Here is a 13278-nt window from a genome sequence, read left to right as displayed (position 1 = left end):
GCAATAGGACAAGTACATTAGAGAGTCTATCTTGAGAAACCTCATAAGTCCTCAACTGGCAGCTTCATTAAATAGTACCCGCAAAACACCAGTCTCAACGTCAACAGTGAAGAGACCACTACGGGATGCTGGCCTTCTAGGCAGAGTTCCTCTGTCCAGTGTCTGTGTTCTTTTGCCCATCTTAATCTTTTATTTTCATTGGCCTAGAAGGCTCTGCCTAGAAGGCCAGTATCCTGCAGTCGCATCTTCACTGTTGACCTTGACACTGGTGCTTTTATTTAAAAAACAAGGACATTTCTAAGTGACCCCAAACTTTTGAATGGTAGTGTATATATACATAGGCACATTGAAGATATATAAAAAATATATATAAATAAATAATAATAAGAAGAACCAATGTAAAGACCTGATCAACTTTAGATTTGCATATGTTTGTGGTTACTGTTCGTCATCCAAAGTTAGAGGACAGAGGGACTTCAAAGTGCGTGAGCATCCTTAACAAAATATGTAGCTTCTGGTAACAAACTTTGAACCAATCAGGACGCCTGCTAGTCGTGCAGCAAGAGAGGAAATTTAACCTGGACCGAATTACAGAGAACACCCCGCTGCAAACTCTCGTGTTTGCGAAAACAGACAATAGTCATTACTTTCCCCGCTGGCATAGTTTCTAATGATCACATTAGGGATTCGCTCAGAGCAATGACAATGTTGGGAATGTATGTGCCAGATAGATTTTCTTTGAAATCATCTAATGTCCAGGATGGAATCGGGCTTTACACGGCGAGACAAGTGAAAAAGGTTTGGTTTTTTTGGACAGCACAATTTTGTATGTTTTGGGCATGAAGAAACGTACCAACGTGCAAAACTCATTCGGTGAATGGGAGAAAGGCAGTTTTCTGTTCGTATTTTGGGTTCTTTTTGCGAGTCGCTCCCAAAATCTCAAGCCATAGCCTACTTTAATGCTGCTCTGAGGTGCAGTGCCACGTAGATACTGTAACTAGCTCACTCCATAACAATGTTCACTTAGAACTCAACTCTCGTGTGTTACACAGTAACACGTGTTGATACATATTGAACACTTTCTAATGTACGTTTCCTATGCTGTAATTTAACTTGCATACTCAAAATGTGTCTAGTATTATAGGCTATTACACAATATTGTAACCAAGTTTGACAATGTTACAAACAATGGTGGTTGAAAATGGTGCAAACAATGCTTTTTACTGAAAGTTATTAAACACTATTAAACACTGCACATGGCCAGGCTACCAAACGTTATTCATTACAATCTCACATTGGTCAAAACTTTGAACATGAATGCTTCATTCACGAGGAGCACATCTTGACCACACCCCCTCTTGTTGGGTGTTTGAACTAGGCTACTACAACTTGTAGGTCCAAAGTCAAACGCATAGGATGGATTCATGGACAATATGGACAATGTATTATAATACTATAGTCCTATATTGTTTTACAATGTTTACTACTACATTATTTTGGCATCTGTTTGGCATCTGTTCCATCGCACAATTTATATCTGATTGCCTTCACATAGCCCCTGACAAAATGGAAAATGCCTCTAGTAAAAAAGAAAGACAAGAAAATGAATATCTTGTATCCTCAAATTCTGACAACGTGTGTTTTCTACAAGGGGGAAAAGTTTGGCCCTTTTGCTGGAGAGAAGAAACTACCAAGTGAGCTGGATGAGAGCACAGACACCAGACTGATGTGGGAGGTGATACTAAAACAGACTACCTTCAGTCCTTTAACACTGCAGTCACAGCACAGACACCAGACTGATGTGGGAGGTGATACTAAAACAGACTACCTTCAGTCCTTTAACACTGCAGTCACAGCACAGACACCAGACTGATGTGGGAGGTGATACTAAAACAGACTACCTTCAGTCCTTTAACACTGCAGTCACAGCACAGACACCAGACTGATGTGGGAGGTGATACTAAAACAGACTACCTTCAGTCCTTTAACACTGCAGTCACAGCACAGACACCAGACTGATGTGGGAGGTGATACTAAAACAGACTACCTTCAGTCCTTTAACACTGCAGTCACAGCACAGACACCAGACTGATGTGGGAGGTGATACTAAAACAGACTACCTTCAGTCCTTTAACACTACAGTCACAGCACAGACACCAGACTGATGTGGGAGGTGATACTAAAACAGACTACCTTCAGTCCTTTAACACTACAGTCACAGCACAGACACCAGACTGATGTTCGAGGTGATACTAAAACAGACTACCTTCAGTCCTTTAACACTACAGTCACAGCACAGACACCAGACTGATGTTCGAGGTGATACTAAAACAGACTACCTTCAGTCCTTTAACACTGCAGTCACAGCACAGACACCAGACTGATGTGGGAGGTGATACTAAAACAGACTACCTTCAGTCCTTTAACACTACAGTCACAGCACAGACACCAGACTGATGTGGGAGGTGATACTAAAACAGACTACCTTCAGTCCTTTAACACTGCAGTCACAGCACAGACACCAGACTGATGTGGGAGGTGATACTAAAACAGACTACCTTCAGTCCTTTAACACTGCAGTCACAGCACAGACACCAGACTGATGTTCGAGGTGATACTAAAACAGACTACCTTCAGTCCTTTAACACTACAGTCACAGCACAGACACCAGACTGATGTTCGAGGTGATACTAAAACAGACTACCTTCAGTCCTTTAACACTGCAGTCACAGCACAGACACCAGACTGATGTGGGAGGTGATACTAAAACAGACTACCTTCAGTCCTTTAACACTGCAGTCACAGCACAGACACCAGACTGATGTTTGAGGTGATACTAAAACAGACTACCTTCAGTCCTTTAACACTGCAGTCACAGCACAGACACCAGACTGATGTGGGAGGTGATACTAAAACAGACTACCTTCAGTCCTTTAACACTGCAGTCACAGCACAGACACCAGACTGATGTGGGAGGTGATACTAAAACAGACTACCTTCAGTCCTTTAACACTACAGTCACAGCACAGACACCAGACTGATGTTCGAGGTGATACTAAAACAGACTACCTTACTTTTACATAATACAATAAATAATATTTATGTTCGTTGTAGGCCTACTATTGAAATGAAAGGGTAAATAGATGAATTCTGTGGCAGTTCAGATACAGCACAGGTGATGCTTAATTTGATGCTAGTTTGATGCACATACACTTGTTCAAATCAAATCAAATTTTATTTTGATTTTATGTTGACTGTAGAGTCTTGTTTTTGTAATGAGTCTTGGTTTGGCAAACTCCACCCGCATCGTGTGCCTTTGTTATAATTATGTTTTATCCCCATCATGAGGTTTTGAATTTATCTGAGATAAGGGACAGGTTTAATTACATTTCAGATCAGTGAGATGATGTTTATTTTCTGTGTAGTTAAAAGTACAAGTAATTGATTATATGTCAGCCATAAAGAATTCAGGTGTGGTCTGAAATTATACACTGAACAAAAATATAAATGCAGCATTTAAAGTGCTGGTTTCATGAGCTGAAATAAAAGATCCCAGAAATGTTCCATATGCACAAAAAGCTTATTTCTCTCAAAGATTGTGCACAATTTTTTTTACATCCTTGTTAGTGAGCATTTCTCCTTTGCTAAGAGAATCCATCCACCTGACAGGTTTGGCATATCAAGAAGCTGATTAAACAGCATGCTCATTACATAGGTGCACCCTGTGCAGAGTTCAATAAAAGGCCACTCTAAAATGTGCAGTTTTGTCACACTCCACAATGTGCCACAGTCTCAACTTTTGAGGGAGCGTGCAATTGGCATGCTGACTGCAGGAATGTCCACCAGAGCTGTTGCCAGAGAATGTAATGTTCAATTCTCTACCATAATCTACCTCCAACGTCATTTTAGAGAATTTGGCAGTATGTCCAACCGGCCTCACAACCGCAGACCATGTGTAACTAGGCCAGCCCAGGACCTCCACATCCGGCTTTGTCACCTGCCTGATAGTCTCAGATGACAGCTGATGAAACTGTGGTTTTGCACAACCGAATCTACAAACTCAGTTGTCTTCACCAGGGTCATGACCTGACTGCAGTTCGGCATCGTAACCAACTTCAGTGGGCAAATGCTCACCTTTGATGGCCACTGGCACTCTGGAGAAGTGTGCTCTTCACGGTTGAATCCCGGTTTCAACTGTACCGGGCAGATGGCGTCGTGTGGGCGAGTGTTTGCCGATGTCAATGTTGTGAACATCGTGTCCCATGGTGGTGGTGGGGTAATGGTATGGGCAGGCATAAGCTACGGAAAACAAACACAATTGCATTTTATCCATGGCAATTTGAATGCACAGAGATACCGTGATGAGATCCTGAGGCCTATTGTCGTGCCATTAATCCATCGTCATCACCTCATGTTTCAGCATGATAATGCTGGGCCCCATGTCGTAAGGATGTCGTAAGGATCTGTACACAATTCCACAATGGCCTGCATACTCACCAGACATGTCAACCACCCATTGAGGATGTGTGGGATGCTCTGGATCCAAGTCTACGACAGCGTGTTCCAGTTCCCACCAATATCCAGCAACTTCGCACAGCCACTGAAGAGGAGTGGGACAACATTCCACAGGCCACTATCAACAGCCTGATCAACTCTATGTGAAGGAGATGTGTCGCACTGCATGAGGCAAATGGTGGTCACACCAGATACTGATTGTTTTTCTGATCCACGCCCCTGCCCTTTTTTAAACAACAGATGCATATCTGTATTCCCAGTCATGTGAAATCCATAGTGCCTAATTATTTTTTTTAAATTGACTGATTTCCTTATATGAACTGTAACTCAGTAACATCTTTGAAATTGTTGCATGTTGCATTTTATATTCTTTCTCAGTGTTATATAATCATCTAGTAATCTATAACTTTCATGTTATATTGGATAGAACCACATTGTTTTATATCACAGGGTTTTTCATGGCAACTGTGATTTAGTTTGTAAAACAGCATCTCCAGATGAACACAAAGCTAGATCAAGAAGCTCGGTCTGTATGGAAAGGAGACGTTAATTCCAGCCAACAGTATTTCATGTTCTTGATAGGCATGTCTGTTTTCTGTTTCAGGTCCGAGGTAATAAAGGCGATGTGCTCTATGTTTTGGATGCCAGTAACCCTCGCCATGCCAACTGGCTGCGTTTTGTCCATCAGGCGCCATCACAAGAGGAGAAGAACCTGGCAGCAATCCAGGTACAGCCCCACGCTGAAGATAGTAACACCTTCAGACGTATCTACAGGGAGAGACACAGATAGAGCTGGATATCAGCACATATCTCTGAGTGAGAAGGGGAGAGAGAGAGGGAGAAGGAGAGAGAGAAATAAAGAGAGAGATGGACATCAGAGAGAAAGATTAGAAGAGAAGAGAGGGAAAGTTAGTGAGAGTGATTTGAGATGGATAGTGAGAGTGAAATGAAGGGGAATGTGGATTTTTTTGTTTTGTCTGCCTGTGCAGACAGCTTGTAAGATTGCACCATGTGTTACTGATCAAGCCTGCCATATCAAAAGAAGATGTGATGGTGGTTCTGTCTGATGACTGTATGAGTTGAGGTGTCTTTCACAGCTGTAAGTAACTCTCTCTCAAAGTGTCTGAACTTATTATGAAAATCTTCTCTACTGCTTTGTGCATCCCTTACATTGAAATGTAACAAAACATGTCAGTCTGTGATTAAGATCAGATTAATTATATCCATAAACCCACAAACACATACAACCCATACACAATCAGATCTATTGGCCAAAGTCGTGAACACACACACACACACACACACACACACACACACACACACACACACACACACACACACACACACACACACACACACACATGAGTCAGGGCTTGGCCTGGGATATCTCAGCTAGAGGAAAAATAAAAAACGTGGAAGAAGGGAGAATTTAGAAGGGAAGTAGAACAGAACCTGTGATCTTCTGGCTGAGGTTCTGTCATTAATGCCACAGTGCTAAAGTGATCACTTGTTCAAAGGTCATTCATGTGTGTTAGAGATCTGTGTTACATCAAAAGTTTAATTTATTGTGTTTCTCTGTTAAATTAATATATATGTGTATTTATAAATGCCTTATCCAAAAGAAAATGACGCTTTGATTTGATTAGACCGTGACCTTTAGGATGTGGAAGTTAATGACGACATGTTTAGGAGTTGGAGTGTTTGACCTTCGACCTTAATCAAGCCTCAGCAGATGAATGTCTAGGTTTAATGAGTTCAACCTTCAGCTACTCCTTTTTTCTGTGTGTGTGTGTGTGTGTGTGTGTGTGTGTGTGGGGGGGGGGGGGGGGGTATGGGGATTGTGGTTCTGATCTCTCAGGATGGAGAGAATATCTTCTACCTGGCAGTGGACGACATTGATACAGACACAGAGCTGCTGATAGGCTACCTGGACAGTGATATGGAGGAAGAGTCAGAGGAGGAGGAAGAAGAAATCATCAAATATGAAGATGAAAACAGCAAAGATGCCAAACATCTTGTTGAAATGGGTAAATGCCTAACACAGTTTTACCTAAACCTTCATAAACAGTGTTTTGTCAGTCCAACAGTTTATGCTTGAAGTATGTAATGCTTGCACACACCTTATACTCACACACAGCTTACACTCACACACAGCTGATACTTGATATTCACACACAGCTGATACTCACACACAGCTGATACTCACACAAAGCTGATACTCACACAAAGTTGATACTCACACACAGCTGATACTTGATACTCACACACAGCTGATACTTGATACTCACACACAGCTGATACTCACACACAGCTAATACTCACACACAGCTGATACTCACACACAGCTGATACTCACACACAGCTGATACGGCTGCATGTGTGTGTTATTTGTAATAATGACTGTATGTGTGCAGAGCTGGTGATCAAGAAGGAGGACCACCCGTGCCTGCTGTGTGAGAGCAGCTTCCCTAGCGAGGAGATCCTAGCAGCCCACCTCCAGAGCCTCCACCAGAGACCCAGTACTGAGGAGAAGGAGTACAAGTGCAGGAACTGTGGCAAGAAGTTCCCCATCAAACAAGCCCTGCAGCGCCAGTGTGTAGCCTACGTCATCTCTCTACTCTACTTACCTGACACTCTATTGAGTTACACAGAAGTATGCTACCAAGTGGATCATATAGTGGAACTGACAGATTTGCACACACTCAGTACATTTTCATACAACTGAATCAGCCTCTTTATTAGTTTTCTGATGTAGGACACCTGGAAATGTAGTAGTATTGCTGTTCATATCTTTATAGCCTACTCCTATCTGACTCTGTATACCTCCTTCATTTTGCCCTCAGTGTTCTGCACTGTGCGGAGACCCTGGGTCCTTCAGGAGACTCTTCCAGAGCCCACCACCAGTGTTCCCTCTGCTACATCACCTTCAGCTCAGAGTCCAGGTAGGCTTACATAACTAGATACGAACATACACATTAGCATAATATGTATACAGGGGCTGCCATCTGTTCCTGTGTATTTGAGTGACTGTGTCTGTATTTTCTGTGTGTGTGTAGTTATGACCAGCACAAGGAGGCGTGCAGAGGAGACGCCAGGTTCATCTGTAAGGCTGAGAGTTGTGGGAAGAGGTTCAAGAGCAAAGACTCTCTGAAGAAACACAAAGGGAACGTCCACACAGGTTGGTCTCCGTCTCACAGACATGTATACAGACATATAGTCCACACTGGTGATGAAGTAAACTCAGCAAAAAAATAAACGTCCCTTTTTCAGGACCCTGTCTTTCAAAGATAATTTGAATGAACATGAACATTGAATTGAATGAATGAACATGCACCTGTGGAACGGTCCTTAAGACACTAACAGCTTACAGACGGTAGGCAATTAAGGTCACAGTTATGAAAACGTAGGACACTAAAGAGGCCCTTCTACTGACTCTGAAAAACACCAAAAGAAAGATGCCCAGTGTCCCTGCTCATCTGCGTGAACGTGCCTTATGCATGTTGCAAGGAGGCATGAGGACTGCAGATGTGGCCAAGGCAATAAATTGCTATGTCCGTACTGTGAGACGCCTAAGACAGTGCTACAGGGAGACAGGATGGACAGCTGATCATCCTCGCAGTGGCAGACCACGTGTAACAACACTTGCACAGGATCAGTACATCCAAACATCACACCTGCGGAACAGGTACAGGATGGCAACAACAACTGCCCGAGTTACACCAGGAACGCACAATCCCTCCATCAGTGCTCAGACTGTCCGCAATAGGTTGAGAGAGGCTGGACTGAGGGCTTGTAGGCCTGTTGTAAGGCAGGTCCTCACCAGACATCACCGGCAACAACGTCGCCTATGGGCACAAATCCATCGTTGCTGGACCAGACAGGACTGGCAAAAAGGTTTGTCTCACCGGGGTGATGGTCGGATTCGTGTTTATCGTCAAAGGAATGATCGTTACACCAAGGCCTGTACTCTGGAGTGGGATCAATTTGGAGGTGGAGGGTCCGTCGTGGTGTGTCACAGCATCATCGGACTGAGCATGTTGTCATTGCAGGCAATCTCTACACTGTGCGTTACAGGGAAGACATCCTCCTCCTTCATGTGGTACCCTTCCTGCAGGCTCATCCTGACATGACCCTCCAGCATGACAATGCCACCAGCCATACTGCTCGTTCGGTGCGTGATTGCCTGCAAGACAGGAATGTCAGGTTTCTGCCATGGCCAGCGAAGAGCCCGGATCTCAATCCCATTGAGCATGTCTGGGACCTGTTGGATTGGAGGGTGAGGACTAGGGCCATTCCCCCCAGAAATGTCAGGGAACTTGCAGGTGCCTTGGTGGAAGAGTGGGGTAACATCTCACAGCAAGAACTGGTCAATCTGGTGCAGTCCATGAAGAGGAGATGCACTGCAGTACTTAATGCAGCTGGTGGCCACACCAGATACTGATTGTTACTTTTGTTCAGGGACACATCTTTCCATTTATGTTAGTCACATGTCTGTGGAAATAGTTCAGTTTATGTCTCAGTTGTTGAATCTTTTTATGTTCATACAAATATTTACACGTTAAGTTCTCTGAAAATAAACGCAGTTGACAGTGAGAGGACGTTTCTTTTTTGAGTTTTGAAACAAGTATCTGTTTTGATCTTTTAACAGTCTGGTCAGTATAGGAGTGTGTAGGTGAGAGGGATGTGGTGTCGGCTCTATAAATGTGGCACACATGACTCGTAAATAAATGGGTCGTTCAATCAATTCTGTGCTTTTTGAGAAGTGTAACTTGGTCTAAAGAAAAATTTGATTTCACAAAATGTTAACATTCTGTTATAAAGTGCACATGGCTATCCTAATAAAAAATGTGTTTTCCCATTTCGAGGTTAAATTAAATGAATTACAAAAGTAAGTGCCTATTAAATGCCAAATAAGGTAACAGGGTTGATCGTAACAGGGTGAACCTTAAATCAACCATGAGTCCCGTTGTGACTGGGGGAATGGAAGCTTGTTGTGTGCAACAGGCAGTGGCAATTGAATGCAAGCTTCACAAAATATATCTAAACTATTTATATTTAAAACAGTTCTAGCCTGTCTATCTCTGTGTAACATGGTTGACGTGCTATGCTCGACCTGCTCAGTTTTACTCCACTAAACACCAGCAAATGGCCCAACAGAGTTGAACCAGCTCACCTGCTTTTACATGATGATTTGACTTTTAGATTTTCCATGTTTCTTGCATGTTTTCTTTTTTTAAATTAAAAGTTTTATCATATTTAGAGTTCAGAGTTCAGTTCGTGTAGCAGGGTTGACTTTAAAATGAGGGACAGATGTAAATGAATCACTCATCACATGAAATAAATAATCATCTTCAGAAATGAATTTGTCTAAGCAACAAAATAACTAGGGATTTACAATCATGGTGAAAACTTGGAGAAATGTTGGGGTTAAGTGTGTTAGACTCTTCCTAGAAGTCACAAAGGGTGCATGGAGGGACATAGAAATTCAAAATGATGTGGAAACAACGTTGATCTAACCAATATGTGGGCAATAGATGCAGACAGCCTTCATTAGTGACCCTGTCGTGTTTATGTTACATCTTGGTTGCCCCCGACAGTCAGAAGAGAACATACATCTGGTAGTTAAACTTTGACCTCGTGATTATCTGATAGAATGTGTGTATTTGCTTCCGATGGAATTGGCGTTGCCATGAGGTGAGTGATTATGCTGTTCATTAACATGTGGAATGCCCTAACCATTGTTGCTATTGCTAGCCACGACATCATCACAATGTAGATTGAGGCATGAAGAGCAGGATTGGTAACTCTGCTTGTCCAATCATTGTGTTTCAGGAAGTTCCAGGCGGAAGCTCATGTGCACCATCTGCAACAGGAAATGTTCCTCCTTACTGAACCTCCAGGAACATCGCAAGGTCAGGCTCCTACCAGAGATCTGGAAGGACTGGATAGGTGTAAGGTGTATGTTGTAATGGCTCCCAGTCCACTTAGCCCTCTGGTGTCCTGGGTCAGGTGTGTGTGGTTGGTTTCACACTGGCCATGTCTGTTCCTTTAAGCTCTATTTCCTCCATATCCCTCCATCTCTTTTTGTTCCATTTCTTTGTTCCTGTCCCCTAATCCCACGCTCTGTCTCCTGTCTCACTCTTCTTCTCTCTCAGAAGGAGGTTGGCTTTATGTTCAAGATGTTACATTTTCAGACCGTGTGACAGTAGAGAAAGTTTGGTTTTAATTTCACAAGCTCATCCCCACAGACTCTCATGAAACCTAAGAGGCATGGTGAGTAGACTATAAGGCTTTAACCGTGGCGGCAGGATTCTACCTCTCAGAGATGGACCCTGAAAAATGACAGAACCACAGAACCATTATGTTACATTACTTTTAGAGATTAATGGAGGTAAGGTATTTCCATCACGAACTATTTCACAGTGAAGCATCTTTATATGCTTGAAGTGAATTATCTTGGAGAGTGTTTTTGCAGTGAGTTATTTGATTGACTTGCAATTGGTTTGGCTTCCCATCCAAAATTAGGATTTTATATTTATGACCCGTGAACCCAGCTGGTGTTTGGGTGAGGTTTCATGTTCCCTGTCAACATTGATCCAATAGATTAATCAGAAGACATTAATCCACTCTAATGAACTGAACAGGGTCATAAGAGATTCATGATGAACACACTTCATCAGCAAAGGTTGTGTTACTGTTAATCACTTAGACATGTTTAAATGATCTGTTCCAGAACTATCAGTCAATCAATCAGGTTTTTCTTATCTCCAAACTGCCACCCAATGTATTTGAAAAGGGAGAGTACATTGCCCTATTCTGACCTTTTCATGCTGCCAGTGCCAGTCCTATCCATTCTATACGTGGCACATGTGAACTTGAGAAAGGTTTAATAAGCTTTCCTGTATTACTGATGCTCTAATCATCAGTCTTTGTCTGTGAGAGAGGCTCTTTCCTCATTGACAGTAGACACAGAAAATGTGTATTGATACAGGGAGATTTGAATTCAATCAATGATTCATTCTTCTCTTATATGAAGTAGTTTATTTGGTCATACTTACACAGCTCATATGTTACAGACTTCATTGGAACAGTCGTGTGCGGAGGTTAAAAAGACATGAAGCAAAGAAAGAGAAACATTGTTGGGCCAAAGTTCTATAGAACAGAAGACATGTCACAGCTGAGCTAGAGACAGACACTTCAGAACCCAGGATTATGATTCGCACTAGAGCACTCCAACTTAGCATGATGATACGTTTGCACAAAAGCTACTTAAACCAGTCATTATTAGAATTATCCTGGACTGCTCAATCTTTGAAGCTCTGAGCGGAGGAGCATTTCAGTCTCAGCATATTGTAGCATTAGGCAGAACAGCTATCAAATGTGCTATTATTCAAACCATGCTGAGAGCAGGAGAAGGATTCAAACTTTTCAGCTGTTTAATTATATTTCTGTGTGCTGACGTAATTGAGCAAGGAGTGAAAGAGTGTGTGTATGTGTGTCTGTGAATACTCCTCTGTCTGCAAGTGGAAAAGGTTACACATCAAGGTCATACATTGTCATTTACAGAACACAGCGTGCAGTGAAATCCATTATCTCTGTCTCTTACATAACCCCCCTGTATCTGGTCTGTTGGCTAATTTATGTATCTCCAGGTACATGAGATATTCGACTGTGCTGCCTGCGACAAGAAATTCATCTCGACCAATCAGCTTAAGCGCCACATGATCACTCACTCAGGTAAGAGAGCACGCACACACACACACACACACACACACACACACACACACACACACACACACACACACACACACACACACACACACACACACACACACACACACACACAGCTACACTCAGACATCGTATACTCTCTCTCTCTCTCTCTGTTCCTGGTTAGAGAAACGTCCGTATACCTGTGAGGTCTGCAGTCGTTGGTTCAAGCGTCTGGACCAGGTGACGGCCCATAAGATCATCCACAGTGAGGAAAAGCCCTACAAGTGTAAGCTGTGTGGGAAGGAGTTTGCCCACAGGAACGTCTACAAGAACCACAAGAAGGTGAACAGGGAGGGTCAGAAAGCTGTAGTCTCTTTTCAGAATGACAGAATGCTTCAACTATATAAAAGGTGGATGTGACAGATTTAAATGGGTGGTTTTTAATATGCAAGTTTTACTGATGGAGATAATGCTGAAACTTAACAAGCACATACATACACAAACTAACATACAAGCATACTCTCACTGCTTCAGAGCTAACATTGTTAGACGTCTCTTCAGTGTTCATTGGGTTTCTGTGGCGTCTGTGGCCTGCCTCCCCATGAAGACTTCCATATTTACTTAAGGGAATAGGGTGTCACTCAGACAGACATGTGGGGTACACATAAACAAATGTACTTTGAACCTTAGCCCCTCAAGCTACTTGTCTTCATCAAGTCAACATACCAAATCAACCATGGGGCCTAACCCTAACTCTAACCCAAACCCCAATGCTCACACATCTGATTCCACATCAACACAGAGACAGGAGACAGCGCTCAGATTGAACCAAGAGAAGAGATGGAGATTTAGAGGGAGTGAGAGAATAGATGAGATGTACAGTGCATTCGGAAAGTATTCAGAGCCCTTGACTTTTTCGTTATGTTACAGCTTTATTCTAAAACAGATTCAATTATTTTTCCCCTCATCAATCTACACACAATACCCCATAATGACAAAGTGAAAACAGGTTTTTAGAAATTTGTGCAAAATTATTTACAATGAAAAACA

At 42.5% G+C, this 13278-nt stretch overlaps 1 protein-coding gene across 3 annotated transcripts in view; it reads left to right on the top strand.

Annotated features, from left to right (window-relative positions):
- Nucleotides 1-533: 533 nt before the first annotated feature.
- Nucleotides 534-13278, top strand: part of LOC110524526 (PR domain zinc finger protein 5) — a 51245-nt gene continuing 38500 nt past the window's right edge. Inside the window, exons 1-10 of one of the 3 annotated variants that reach the window (XM_036978340.1) lie at nt 535-798; nt 1652-1735; nt 5120-5242; nt 6374-6542; nt 6930-7107; nt 7359-7457; nt 7572-7693; nt 10348-10427; nt 12168-12252; nt 12413-12570. In XM_036978340.1, coding sequence (XP_036834235.1) covers nt 700-798; nt 1652-1735; nt 5120-5242; nt 6374-6542; nt 6930-7107; nt 7359-7457; nt 7572-7693; nt 10348-10427; nt 12168-12252; nt 12413-12570 — 1197 coding nt within the window. In that variant the 5' untranslated portion in view covers nt 535-699. Of the gene's footprint in view, nt 799-1651; nt 1736-2912; nt 2977-5119; nt 5243-6373; nt 6543-6929; nt 7108-7358; nt 7458-7571; nt 7694-10347; nt 10428-12167; nt 12253-12412; nt 12571-13278 lie in introns of those variants that run through there. The other 2 variants (XM_036978341.1, XM_036978342.1) reach the window with 2 other exon arrangements.

Source organism: Oncorhynchus mykiss, chromosome 5 (genome assembly GCF_013265735.2).
Source record: "Oncorhynchus mykiss isolate Arlee chromosome 5, USDA_OmykA_1.1, whole genome shotgun sequence".
Classification (NCBI taxonomy): Eukaryota; Metazoa; Chordata; class Actinopteri; order Salmoniformes; family Salmonidae; genus Oncorhynchus; species Oncorhynchus mykiss.
Note: the sequence above shows the minus strand (reverse complement) of the source record. Positions and strands in the feature narration are given on the sequence as shown.